The sequence below is a fragment of the Notamacropus eugenii genome, chromosome 1 (genome assembly GCF_028372415.1).
Source record: "Notamacropus eugenii isolate mMacEug1 chromosome 1, mMacEug1.pri_v2, whole genome shotgun sequence".
Classification (NCBI taxonomy): domain Eukaryota; kingdom Metazoa; phylum Chordata; class Mammalia; order Diprotodontia; family Macropodidae; genus Notamacropus; species Notamacropus eugenii.
Window position 1 is genome coordinate 327882096 of NC_092872.1, and position 14519 is coordinate 327896614.

Below are 14519 nucleotides of genomic sequence, written 5' to 3' on the forward strand. Positions count from 1 at the left end.
TAATTGCTAGAACTAAGATGGTGAACAGTGGTAGTGGTGTAAATACAGAGAAGGGGTAAGATGTAAAAGATACTGTGAGGGTAAAAAGATGTGAGATAAGGACTTAAGAATAATAGTGAAATCATAAGAAGAATGATGCTGCTTTCAACAGAAATAGTGAAGTTCAGAAGAGTTGGAGGAAAAGATGGGTCCTGCTTTTTAGACATGTTGAGTTTGAGATGTTTCTAGAATATCCCATGTGAAATGCCCATAAACATTTGGTGATATGGGAACGAATCTAGAAGTGATTGGCAGAGAGATGATCATTAAAACGATAGGATTAAATGAGGTCAGTAAGAGAAAAGTACAGAAAGCTTGTTAGGGGGCATGACCTGGATAATGAACAAAGGAGAATGAGGAGTGGCTAGATAAGTAAAAAAAAGTGGTATCATGAAAATTCAGAAAGGAGAGCATCAAGGAGGAAAGAAAATGGTCAATAGTGTAAAAATGCAACAGACAGGTCAAGAAGGATAAAGACTGATAAAAAGGCCATTAGATTTGGCAATTCTGGAGAGCAGTTTTAGGCCAATGATGAGACTGGAAGACAGAGTGCAAGGCACTGAGGAGTGAGAAGAGAGAAAAGAGAAGTAGAAGTAAAAACAGCTTTTTAAAGGAGTTTGACTGAAAAAAGGAAGAGAAATATGAGATGGCAACTTACAGGGAATTATAGGGTCTAATGAAGGGTTTTTAAGGAGAGGGGATATTTCGGCAAAGGTGAAGACAACAAGGAAAGAACCTGAAAGAATGGAGGGGAGGAGAACTGTGGAAACTTTGAGAGAAATTTTGGTCTCTGTGGGGACTGAGTCAATTCGGGAGGAATAAATCAAATGGAATGGAGGGAAGGAGAGAGAGGGAGGAAGGGAAGGGGGAAAGAGCAAGAAGGGAAGGAAGGAAGGAGGGAAGGAAGAAAGGAAGGAAGGAAGGAAGGAAGGAAGGAAGGAAGGAAGGAAGGAAGGAAGGAAGGAAGGAACAGATTTACTACTATGAGCCTATGAGCCTATTATGAGCCAGGCACTATTCACTTTCCTAAGCACTTCACAAATATTATTCGATCCCCACAATACCCCTGGGAAATACAAAATATTATCACACCCATTTTACAGTTGAAGAAACTCAGGAAAAGAGATGTTAAGAAATTTGCTCAGAGTCACACAGCTAAGTGTCTGAGGCTGGATTGGACTTCAGATCCTCCTGATTCTAGGTCCATCTAATGTTCCATCCACTGCACCACCTAGCTTCCTGAGTTGATGATAGAGAACATGAAATTTACAGTGTACCAGTTAGCATAGCTGCTTGACTTTCTCCAGCTGCATTCAGTAGTATGTGAATAGGAGCAGAGCAGGTAGATGGTGAGAGCAATCCAAGCCTGGAGAGTCTAACAAGGGATGAGCGATAAGACAAGGGTAAGAGGCTTGAGTGTTGAAGACACTTCTATGGAATTTAATTTGTTTAATTTGCTGGTCTAGACTGTGTGAATCTTACCAAGTGAAGTCAGAGCAGGAGTACCGCAAAGAGTACAAAGAGGCTAGTAATAAATTTTAATAGTCTTTAATAGTCTAAAATTGAAAAACATGGAAAATGGAGATAAAGGAAGGCCTGTAGTACAATGATGCCAACTTGCTGATTTAAATTTCAACTTTTTTTTGTACATATATCAATAATTCAAGAAAATATCATAAACTAGTCTTTACATAAATATACCTTTTTCTGTATTTTATTTTTTGAAATTTCTGTTTGTCCTTTATAATTCCCAAAACAGCATCCTGGCTACTTCAGTGAGTATAGCATGACAGTCTTAATTTTAGGGCATGGGTTTAATCCTAACATTGAGCAATGTGTTTTGAGAAGGGTGGTAAAGTAGATCGATTTCTTGTTTGATATGCGGTCAGGAAGAACTGAATTCCGATCTCACTTTGAGCACTTATTAGTTGTGTGACCCTGGGTAATTCATTTAATATGAACCAAGGGACAATAAGAAGCAGAAAATGTAGAGGTGCTATTCGTCAAAGTAAATTAATTGCAGTATTATGTATCTATATGAAAACACAATTCATATTATATAGAGATTTATATAGGTTCATCCTATATGAAAATCTTCAACCCAATTAAGAAAATAAAGCAAAGTTGATATTTTCAAAACTCATGAAAAATTAGAATTTAAAATGCTCCAAAAATCCATAACCTAATAAATGACCAAATTAATCACTTAATCAGGTTTCACAGACAAAAATTAGTAGTGAATTAAGCATTTATAATAAGTTAAATTTATAATGCAGGATGGCCGTTATGGAATATTTCAAACTATTATGAGTCAATTCTTTAAATGGACTCTTCAAAATAAGTTAATAATTCTTAATTAATAACTATCTGACTGACCTTGCAGGACCAGAGGGTTCATCTCTTGCTGAACTTAACACAGTTTTGATTATGAGTTCCTAAAACAAAGGAAAAAATGGTAAGTGCTTGCCATAAAATGAACATATTTTATTGCTAACAAGCATTCATACACATCACAGTCACACATACATACACTGAAAGATTATGTAACATGAGATGGGAATGTACACATATGAGCACATATATTCATGTAAATGTACTTTTTAAAGAAAAGCAGTATGAGTATAGCATATTGGAGACAGTTTGTCTTGGAACCAAACCTTGGTTTCAAGTCTCACCTTTGTACATTTGATATATGACTCCAAGTTAATCAGCTTCTCTATGTTTTAGGCAACTCACAGATTTACCCTGGTAAGAGGGAGTTCTTCATCCAGGGAGTTCATTATACCAATGAAATCAAAGGTCCTGTCCTTATACATATCCTCCTCTAAAAAAAGTTCTAATTAGTGTCTCTTGAACGACACGTTATAATATATGCTCAACATTTCTAATGTATTCATGCATTTATAGAGTGAGGTAGTGTAGCACAGTGGATACTGAGCCAAAGTCAGAAAGAACTTCTTTCAAAACTTACCTCTAACTATTCATTGGTTTTTAGATTCTAGTAAATGTTACTTAACTTTTTAATGGCCACTTTCTAAGATTATAAGTAGTGGACAATTGATGATCTTGTATTTGCAAAGGAAGTTTCATCAATGGAAGATTCCTCTACCAAAGAAATTACAGGTCTAGGCAGGGATGCGCTGGTAAAAGTTAACAATTAGCCCTCCTGGGAAAACATATACATGACATAATTTCAAGTTTAATTTGCATTACTAACATTTTTCTATCACTTAATTTAAGTTTATGAGATCAACAAAATAATAAATCAAGTTATGATCTGTAATGTTTGCTGATTTCCAACATGTAAGTGCTCACAATTGAAATTTAACAACCATTTCTTGCAAGTTGGTTTGAGGGGGCCCCAGCACACCACTGGGTCTAAGACATACACACACAACACACAGACTATACACACACACACACACACACACACACAGAACATGCATGTAAATATACATATACACATATACAAATATATATTGCTCTCTTCTTTAGCCTGAAATTTTTTGCTCTCTGGTCTTTCCAATGTTAATTCTCTGAAAAATCTTAAAATGGGGTCACCTAGTTATCTACCTACTCTGTTCCCACTGTCCAGGTTCTGGTTGGTATGTGTCCTCTCGCCACAATATGTGGTTTCTTTGTAAATCATCACTTTGTATCCTTTGACCAATGGAATAACTGGGATTTGCTTTTTCATATTTTTAGTAGTTCCTACTACATTTTATTTTAAATGTTTTACTGATATGAGATGGACAGACAGAATTCTTCACTAATACTCTCATGATGTTAGGAGAAATCAAGGAAGGGCTCCCTCAAGTTGGGAGGTCGCTCTGTGGTGCATTTATGGGAGGCCAAGGAGGAAAATCACAAGCAGACATGGGTTGTGATCTGCATCACTGGAGGGAAATTAGTTGTTGTTGTGTCTGACTCTTTGTGACCCTCTGGATCATAGCACACTAGGTCCTATAAATATATCCAATATCTCTTGAAGTTTTTCCAAATTCATGTTCATTGTTGACACTATGTAATGTATCTTATCTCATCCTCTGCCGTCCCCTTTTCCTTTTATTCTTTGCCAACATCAGAATCTTTTTTCAATGAGTCCTGTCTTCTTGTAATGTGCCAAGTATTACCTTCCAGTCTTACCTTCCAGTGAACAGTCAGAATGAATTTCTTTAACTACTGATTGACATGATATCCTTTCTGTCCAAGGGACTCTCAAAAGTCTTTTCCAGCACCACAATTTGAAAGCACTGACTCGGTGACATTCAGCTTTCCTTTTAGACCATCTCTCACAACCGTACATTGCTACTAGAAAAACCATAGCTTTGACTATACAGACCTTTGTCAGCAAGATAATGTCTCTACTTTTGTAGTACAAATTGATAAAATCCTAAATTTCTTTGAGTATATGAATACTGAGCTCTAACACATCTGTGACTGATAAATTTTGAATTTTAAAAGTATCAGTTATTAGTGTTTTATAACTGTCCCTATTAAAGGTCGAGTTAAATCTAAGAAAGGCTATTTTAAGTACATGCAACTTTTTGATACTCTATGTAGGTTTTTTTAAGTGACATTTTCCTGATATTTATGGCTGATATATAAAAGAATATGAATAATTTTTATGGGCTAAACTTCTATCTTGTAACACTGCTGAACTCAAGAGAGCACAGGAGCATAGATTAAGATCTAGAAGGGGAGAGTTGATTCTGGGAAGATGGCAGAGTAGGTCAGAAAATTCCAAGCTCCCAAGATTTTTCCCAAGAGTTAAAATAGCACCTTAGGGTGAACAAAGTATGGGTGGAGATAAATAAGAAGGATACAACCAGGGTCTTCCTGGGACAAGCTAAGAAGATCAGAAGAAAAATCCCAGGACAAGATTTAGTCACTGTAAAAAGTAAACACCTCTAGGCCAGATTCCACTTTAAAAAGAAGCAGCAAGTCCTGGGGTTAGTTGGTTTGTGAGGGTGCATCAGTGAGGGGAGATGGGTGTTCAAGTCCCGGAAGACTAAGGGAACCTCTGTTGAGAAGGAAAGCCAGACCCAGTTGTGCTGTGGAAGAATAGGGAGAAGGAACCAGCACATGTCTGGTGAGTGCAGAAGCAGTGGGGCAGAAAGCCCCTGGCTGTGGGTACTTACAGGAGGTTAAAGGTTTGGCTTTGGTTCCAGGTAGGAGGGGAGAACTGAAGATCTGGAGCAAGATGCACCATTTCCCATACCCCAGGGCTAGAGGTGACTACAAAAATTAAGCTATTACTACAAAAAAAAAAAACAAACACCCCCAAAAAACAGGCAACAGAGAAAAAATCCAACTATAGAAAGCTATTACAGAAATGGAGATGACCAGGGTTCATCTTCAGAGGAGGATATTGAAGTAAAGAAATCACCAAAGAGTAATATCAAGTGGTCACCTGCCAAAAAAGAATTCATAGAAGATCTTTAAAAAGACTTTAAAAAATCAAATGACAGAGATGGAGAAAAACTAAAAAGGAAAATAAGAATAATCAAAGAAAAGCAGGAAGGATATGAAAGTCAACTAATTAGAAAAGGAGATTCAGAATCTTAAGGAAGAAAATGATACCCTGAAAACTCGAATTGGGCAAGTGAAGCCAGTAAAATTATAAGGGATGTAGAAATAATTAAACAAAATATGAATAATGAAAAATTAGAAGAGAAAGTGAAATATCTTATAAGAAAAACAACAGATGTGGAGAATAGATCAAGAAGAGAAAATGTAAAAATAATCAGACTACCTGAAAGCTACAATAAAAAAAGAATCTTGATACAATAATGCAAGAAATAATTAAAGAAAATTGTCTTGAAGCAGTAGAACAAAAGGGGAAAGTAGAAATAGAAAAAAAAAATCCATCGATCACCACTTAAAAGAGATACCATATCAGAACATCATCGTCAAATTCCAAAACCACCAGTTCAAGGATAATATATTAAAAGTATCAAGATTAAAACAATTTAAATGTGATGGTGCCATAACTAGAATCACAAAAGACCTAGCAGCAGAGACATTAAGGGACTGTAGGTCTTGGAACACAATATATCAAAGAGCAAAAGAACTGGGGCTCCAGTTGAAAATACAATGCTCTGCAAAGTTAAGTATTATCCTCAATGAAAAAAATGGACATTTGATAAACTCTCAGACTTTCAAGACTTTGTTAAAAAAAATCCTGAACTTAATAGAAGATTCAACATACAAGAACCAAGAGAATATAAGGTACATACCAAAGACTGATTATAAGGGATTCATAAGAACAAACTGTTCCCTTTTTATATATGTAAAATGTATGACTAAGATTCTTATTAAGAACTGGGTATCTCATAATAAAGACTGGAGTAGTACCCTGAGTATGATATGAATTCAAAAAGTAAAACCATTTAGGAACAGCTAAAAAGTATAATTATTTTATACAAATGAGGTGCAAGAGGAAGAAGCAATACAGAGAAATTAATGGAGGAGGAGGGCTGGTAGTTCTGGTAACCTACTTTCATCAGGAAGGGGCTTAAGAGGGAACAATATATATATATTTAGAAGAGTATAACAGTCTTCTAAATTCAAAAGAAATAAAACAGTAGGAGCATAGGGAGGAGAGAGAGGACAAAGGAGGGATCTTTAGAGGGGAGAATGAAGGAAGAGGTAGTAACAGGGGGTATAGAAGGGTGTTTAGATTTATGGGAATGGAAGGACAGGGGAGGGATCCCTGGAGGGGGGTAGGCAAGTAACAGGAAGGCAAGGTAGTGGGTATTAGTAGAGGAGGCAGGAGGGATAGGAAAGAAGAGATATACACAAACATAAAAACAAAGATCAGGTGTAGAATATGTTTGGGAAAGTATATGTTTATATATGTATAAGGTCAATGTATATATCTACAGCTACAGACACATATCTAAACTTTATTGTAGCTTTCTGGGGGGGGGGGTGAAGGGAGAGGAAAAAGAACAAAATAAAAAAGTGCACAGCAGAGAACAAAAGAAAAGTCACAAGGAATCAAAGAAAAGATGGACAATTATCAACACAACATGTATTATTTATAATACAGGTTTTCTTGAAATGAAAATTTATTGTTATAAATTTTAAATCCTCTTATTTGTTATGTACATGACAACCTTTTATTCATTCTTACTTTTTATTTAAGTTCCAATATTTAAGTTTATGATGTTTTTGTTTCTTTTCTCTATTCTGTATGTGTGTTCTGGTTCTGGCCCTTGAGACTAAAAAAAAAATTTTTTTTTCATCTAGAAGGGTGCCTCAGAGGCCATCAAAAACAACTCCATCTTTTTTTATAGGTGTGGAAACTGAGGCCCAAAGAGGTTGAAAGACTTGTTTAGGGGGAGGCGGAGCCAAGATGGCGGAGTAGAAAGACGCACATACACATAGCTCCGAACCCACAACCCACAGAACGGCTAGAGGGGAGTAACTCACGGCGAGTTCTGCACCCAGAGGCCACGGAGTATTGGAGCGAGGGAGATTTCTGTTCCAGAGAGACCTGCAAACCTCTCGCGGGGGGTCCTTCGCGCTGTGGACTGGGCGCCGGGACTGGGAGCGGAGGGCAGCCCTGCAGCTGCCGCGACACTGTGAGGAAAAGATCCAAGCGGGCTACGGAGACGGGATCTCCAGCAGCCACGTGGGTCCCTCCACCCACAGAGGGACCTGCAAACCTCTCGCAAAAGGTCCATCGCGCTGCAGATGCGGAGCCCAGTCCAGACCTGCGGCAGCCGGGGCTCCGAGAGGTGCAGATCTGAGCGGGCTTCAGGGACGTGATATCCAGCATTGGCACAAGCCCCCCCACCCACAGGTGACGAGGGTTGGTGAGAGAGTCTCTTTGGCGGGTCGAGAGGGGAGGGGGGTGTCCCCATGGCTCGGGCCCGCCGGGAGATAGAAGCTGAGAGGCGGCTGCAGACAGGGGCTCCCCAAGCAGGCGGGAGCCTGGATCCATTGTGGAAGGTCTGTGCATAAACCCCCAGAGGGAACGGTGCCTGAGAGGCGGCCCTGCCTGGACCTGACCATCTGAACTTAATTCTCACACTGAATAGCAGCCCTGCCCCCGCCAAAAGCCCTAAGGCGGGAAGCAGCATTTGAATCTCAGTCCCCAAACGCTGGCTGGGAGGATTAGGAGGTGAAGTGGGTGTGAGGAGAATATTCAGAGGTCAAGCCACTGGCTGGGGAGAATGCCCAGAAAAGGGAAAAGAAATAAAACTATTGAAGGGTACTTTCTCGGAGAAAAGACACTTCCTCCCTTCCTTTCTGATGAGGAAGAACAATGCTTACCATCAGGCAAAGACACAGAAATCAAGGATTCTGTGCCCCAGCCCACCCAATGGGCTCAGGCCATGGAAGAGCTCAAAAAGAATTTTGAAAATCAAGTTAGGGAGGTGGAGGAAAAACTGGGAAGAGAAATGAGAGGGATGAAAGAGAAGCATGAAAAGCAGATCAGCTCCCTGCTAAAGGAGAACCAAAAAAATGTTGAAGAAATTAACACCTTGAAAACTAGCCTAACTCAATTGGCAAAAGAGGTTCAAAAAGCCAATGAGGAGAAGAATGCTTTCAAAAGCAGAATTAGCCAAATGGAAAAGGAGATTCAAAAGCTCACTGAAGAAAATAGATCTTTCAAAACTGGAATGGTACAGATGGACGCTAAGGACTTTATGAGAAAGACAGATATCACAGAACATAGAGTGAAGATTCGAAAAATGGAAGATAATGTGAAATATCTTATTGGAAAAACAACTGACCTGGAAAATAGAATCAGGAGAGACAATGTAAAAATTCTGGGACTACCTGAAAACCATGATCAAAAGAAGAGCCTAGACATCATCTTCCATGAAATTATCAAGGAAAACTGCTCTGAGATTCTAGAACCAGAGGGCAAAATAAATATTCAAGGAATCCGCAGAACACCGCATGAAAGAGATCCAAAAAGAGAAACTCCTAGGAGCATTGTGGCCAAATTCCAGAATTCCCAGGTCAAGGAGAAAATATTGCAAGCAGCTAGAAAGAAACAATTCAAGTATTGTGGAAATACAATCAGGATAACACAAGATCTAGCACCATCTACATTAAGGAATCGAAGGGAATGGAATAGGATATTCCAGAAGTCAAAGGAACTAGGACTAAAACCAAGAATCACCTACCCAGCAAAACTGAGTATAATACTTCAGGAGAAAAAATGGTCTTTCAATGAAATAGAGGATTTTCAAATTTTCTTGATGAAAAGACCAGAGCTGGAAAGGAAATTTGACTTTCTAACACAAGAATGAAGAGAACCATGAAAAGGTGAACAGCAAAGAGAAGTCATAAGGGACTTACTAAAGTTGAACTGTTTACATACCTACATGGAAAGACAATATTTGTAACTCTTGAAACATTTCAGTATCTGGGTACTGGGTGGGAGTACATACACACACATGCACACACGCACACATACATAGAGACAGAGTGCACAGAGTGATTTGAAGAGGATGGGATCATATCTTAAAAAAAAAAATGAAATCAAGCAGTGAGAGAGAAATATTGGGAGGAGAAAGGGAGAAGTTGAATGGGGCAAATTATCTCTCATAAAAGAGGCAAGCAAAAGACTTATTAGTGGAGGGATAAAGAGGAGAGGCAAGAGAAAAACATGAGGTCTACTCTCATCACATTTCATGAAAGGAAAGAATAAAATGCACACTCATTTTGATAGGAAAACCTATCTCATAATACAGGAGAGTGGGGGACAGGGGCACAAGCAGGGTGGGGGGGGGGGATGGAGGGGAGGGCATGGGGAGGAGAATGCAATCCGAGGCCGACACTCATGGGGAGGGAAAGGATCTTAAGAGAATAGAAGTAATGGGGGACAGGATAGGATGGAGGGAAATATAGTTAGTCCCATACAACACAACTAGTATGGAAATCATTTGCAAAACTACACAGATTTGGCCTATATTGAATTGCTTGTCTTCCAAGGGGAAGGGGTGGAGAGGGAGGGAGCTAAAGAAGTTGGAACTCAAAGTGTTAGGATCAAATGTAATGTTCTTACCACTGGGAAATAAGAAATACAGGTTAAGGGGTTAAGAAAGCTATCTGGCCCTACAGGACAAAAGAGAAGACGGAGACAAGGGCAGGGAGGGAGGATAGAGGAGAGAGCAGATTGGTCACAGGGGCAACTAGAATGCTTGGGTTTGGGGGGGGAGGGGATAAAAGGGGAGGAAATTTGTAACCCAAAATTTTGTGAAAATAAATGTTAAAAGTTAAATAAAAAAAAAAAATAAAATTAAAAAAAAAAAAAGACTTGTTTAGGGTCATACAACTAAGAAGGATCTGGGACATAATTGGAACTTCAGTCTTCCTGACCCCAAATCCAGTGCCATATCTACCACATCATTTGAGTTGTATCTCATTTATTATCTCAATATTTTGGTTAAGACTGGTAGATTGTTTATATATGCTCTCATGACATATTTACATTGATGGGACTGTGATATAAACTTTCCATATATATGTATCATCTAATATATTTTCCTTGTACAGTTAACCGTAACTCTAATACACCCAAGATTATGCTAAATAGCAGTGATGAAAGTAGCTGCTCTAGCTTTGTGCCCATTTTTAAATGAAAACATTTTTAAGGTTTCTTTATGATCTATTGTCCTGGCTCTTGGTTAGAAGGAGATGCTTTCAATGTGCTGAAGAAAAATCTCAATTTTTATGTTTACTAGTAATTTTATGATGAATAGATGATGTTAATTAAAAAGGTTTTGCTGCATCTATTGATATAACAATATATTTTGCTTACACATTATATTATCTGAATAGTTTTCTAATGTTGAATCACCTCTTCATTCCTAGTATAAATTCTTCCTGATAATAATGAATGATATTTATAGCACTACATTTTATTGGTTATTTTATGTAGTATTTGTGTATATTCACTGATTTATTGATATTCATTTGTAAATTGCTTTGTATTTTTTAGTCTTTTCTAAAAGTCAACAACATATCTGCTTTATAAAAGGATTGCCTATATTTACAATAATATATGTAATAAATTGTTTATCAGGTTTACTCCTATTTCAATGCCTCATCAATGTGTAGAGGTGACCCTAGATTCTTACAAACAGTGGAGCAAAAAGCTCTGGCAGATTCTACCACACAGCAGTCTTTGAGAATGATCTAGGCAACAGACTATGTCTGCCTTCTAAGGATCAACCTTTCAAGGTGTGGAGAACATGAAGACTGGCCACTTCAAATCAAATCAACAAATTTTTATGAAGCACCTACTATAATATTTACAATAATATATGTAATAAATTGTTTATCAGGCACCATGCTAAGCATTAGGGACACAAATATAGGCATAAAAAGATAATCCCTGCTCTAAAGGAGTTTGTGATCTAATGGTTGAGAAAAATAACATGTAAAGCGAGTTGAAGTACCTCAGCAGAGAGATAGTGATGAGGAATAAAAGAATGGCTGGCCTCGGCCCTTCCTCAAAATTAATTTCCAGGAGAAATGCATCAATGGGAAATGGGGACCACAGGGACACAAGGAAAAGGCAGGTGGAACATGTTAGAAAAATTCAGGGAGTGAAGCACAGTTGGTTTGGGCCCTTCCTCAAAATGGAGATTCTAGGAAGAGCTCAACAATGGAAAAAGGGGACTACAGGGTAGAGGGAGAAGACAATAAAAACATGGCAATGGTTTATTCTTTGGCCATGGAAATTCATGAAAAGAGGAAAATTGCACAGTGATCCTAGGTAGCTACATTCTACTGGTGTGCATATAAATATTAGCTTAACTGTTGGTACTCTAAATATGAGAGCCTTGTATGAACATAATACTGAAAGATCATATCAATCTTGACATTCTTGCAATAAAATGAAACCAGAAAACCAAAAGAAGCAGAAGCTACAGAAGGTTGCTCACAGGTTCTCCTTGGAGAGGAAAATAAGGAATATTTAATGGGATACTTCATAATTTTCTATTACACTGCTCAAGCATTTACAAAAAAGCATTTGTAGAAGAATTATGAAAATAACTAAAACATACATGCCAACATTTGTTGCAGAGAAATTCTGCAAAGAACCTACTAAAGTAAATTTATTAAGAATTTATTATTAATAAAAATCATATTGATTTATCCTATACGCAATATTAAGTTAGGCATAGTGTTCAATAAATCCAAAAATACAAGCTATTCAGGCAAAGATTCACTGTCTGACAAAAACTGTTGAGAAAACTAGAAAACAATGTCAGAAACTAGGTACAGACCAACATCTCATACTGTATACCAAGATAAAATCAAAATGGATACATAATTTAGACATAAAAAGGTGATAGTATAAGCAAATTAGGGAAACATGGAATATTTTACTCATTAGATCTACGCATAAAGGAAGAATATAGGACCAAAGAAGAAATAGAGACCATTACAAAATGTAAAACGAATAATTATATTAAATTAAAAAGGGTTTGCACAAACAAAACCACTGCAACTCAGAAAGAAAGTAGAAAAAGCTGGAGAAAAATTTTATAGCCAGTATATCTGATAAAGCTCAAATACATAGAGAACTGGGTCAAATGTTTAAAGGATATATGAACAGGCAGTTTTCAGACAAAGAAATCAACGCTTTCTATAGTCATATGAAGAAAAGGCTCTAAATCAATACTGAATAGAGAAACTAAAACAACTCTGAGGCACCACTCCATATCTATCAGACTGACTAATACGGCAGAAAAGGAAAATGATAAATGTTGGAGGGGATGTCAGAAAACTGGGATATTAATGCACTGTTGGAAGAACTGTAAACTGATCCAACCATTCTGGTGAGCAACCCGAAACTATGTCCCCTGATCCAGCAACACCACTCTTTGGTCTGTCCCAGAGATTAAAAAACAAAAAGGTAAAAGGACCTATTTGTACAAAAATATTTATTTATAGCAGCTATTTTTGTAGTGGTCAAGAATTGGAAATTGAAGGGATATCCATCAATTAGGGAATGGCTGAACGAGTTGTGGTATATGAATTGTGATGGAATATTATTGTGCTGTGAGTAATAATGAACAGGATAATTTCAGAAAACATGGAAAAACTTACATGAAGCTGAAGTGAGCAGAACCAGAACACTGTACACAGAAACAGCAATACTGTATGATGAACAACTGTGAATGGCTTAGCTATTCTCAGCAATACAATGATCCAAGATAATCCCAAAGGGCTAATTAATTTAACTAAATTAAGTTTTCATTTTCACTTCCATAAGATTTTGAGTTCTAAATTTCTTCCTCCTTCCTCTCTCCCCCTTCCCTTTTCAAGATATTGTTTGATTTGATATAGGTTCTACTTATATATTCATATCTCTGTAAATACCACCTTCATGTTCAGGAATTTTGTTTGGCTTGCAGCTATTTCCTCACCTGTATTTTACTCTCTCTTCTTCATTTTCTCTCCCCTCATATTTATTTCTCTGTTGAGTCTGATGTATTTCTACACTAAACTTTGTATATGTTCAACCTTTTTCTCAAACAGTGAGGTTACCTAATTTACATATTACATATATAACTCATATAAGGAGGTTAATCTGATGCCTAGACCTCCCAACCCTTTCTCCACATTTTACTTTTTTTCTCACAGACCCTAATTATTAAATATAACAAGTTTCACCCCTTTTCTTCCTCCTTCAGTGTTATATTCTTTTTACCCTTCCTTCCCTTTCCCTTCTTGAAACCCTCAGAAGAGAAATTATTTTTCTTATTTAACTCCTTGAACACATTCTCAAGGTATTAAGATTATGAAGGGACGCTTGTTTCTTTTCTTTTTTCAGAATATTAACACCACAGCATTATATAATTTCCCTCTGCTCAAATAAATTTTCCTTTCTAGGTCTCTCTGGAATCTTATGGATATATTTCAAAGTTCTTACTCAATTCTGGTCTTTTCATGAGAAATGTAAGAAAATACTTTATTCCATTAAAGATCCGTTTTTTTTTTTTTAGCCTGAAGGATTACCCACAGATTTGCAGAGTTCATTATTCTTGATTGTAAACCTTTATCTTTCGGAATATTTTATTCCATGATATCCTGTTGTTTATAGGAGAAGCTGCCAAATCATGTGTAATTCTTTGGTTTCTATGCACTTGAATTGTTTTTTTCCTTCATGTTTGTAGTACTTTGAATTGGGAGCTCTGGATTTTAGCTACGGTATTTCCTGGGACTCCCTGGGGGTACCTTTTAGGAGGTCATTTTTTTTTTCTTTCTTTACTTTGTCCTGTGGATCTAATAGATTTCAGCAATTTTTATTTATGTTTTCTTGAAATAGTGTCCAGGTTTTTTTCTATCTTGGCTCTCAGGGATCTAATGAATCTTAAATTATCTCTTCCTGACCTGTATTCCAGTTGCTTTTTTGATATCAGATATCTTACATTTTCTGTTTTTTCAATCTTTTGATTTTGTCTATTATTTCTTATCGTCTTGTGGAATTATTGATTTGT

At 37.2% G+C, this 14519-nt stretch overlaps 1 protein-coding gene across 2 annotated transcripts in view; it reads right to left on the bottom strand.

Moving 5' to 3' along the window:
• The window catches only part of RALGAPA1 (Ral GTPase activating protein catalytic subunit alpha 1), a 325621-nt gene that overhangs the window by 146596 nt on the left and 164506 nt on the right, over positions 1–14519 (bottom strand). For both annotated transcript variants that reach the window (XM_072629732.1, XM_072629733.1), the window contains one exon: positions 2416–2474. In XM_072629732.1, the coding sequence (XP_072485833.1) occupies positions 2416–2474 (59 nt within the window). The remainder of the gene's footprint in view (positions 1–2415; positions 2475–14519) is intronic.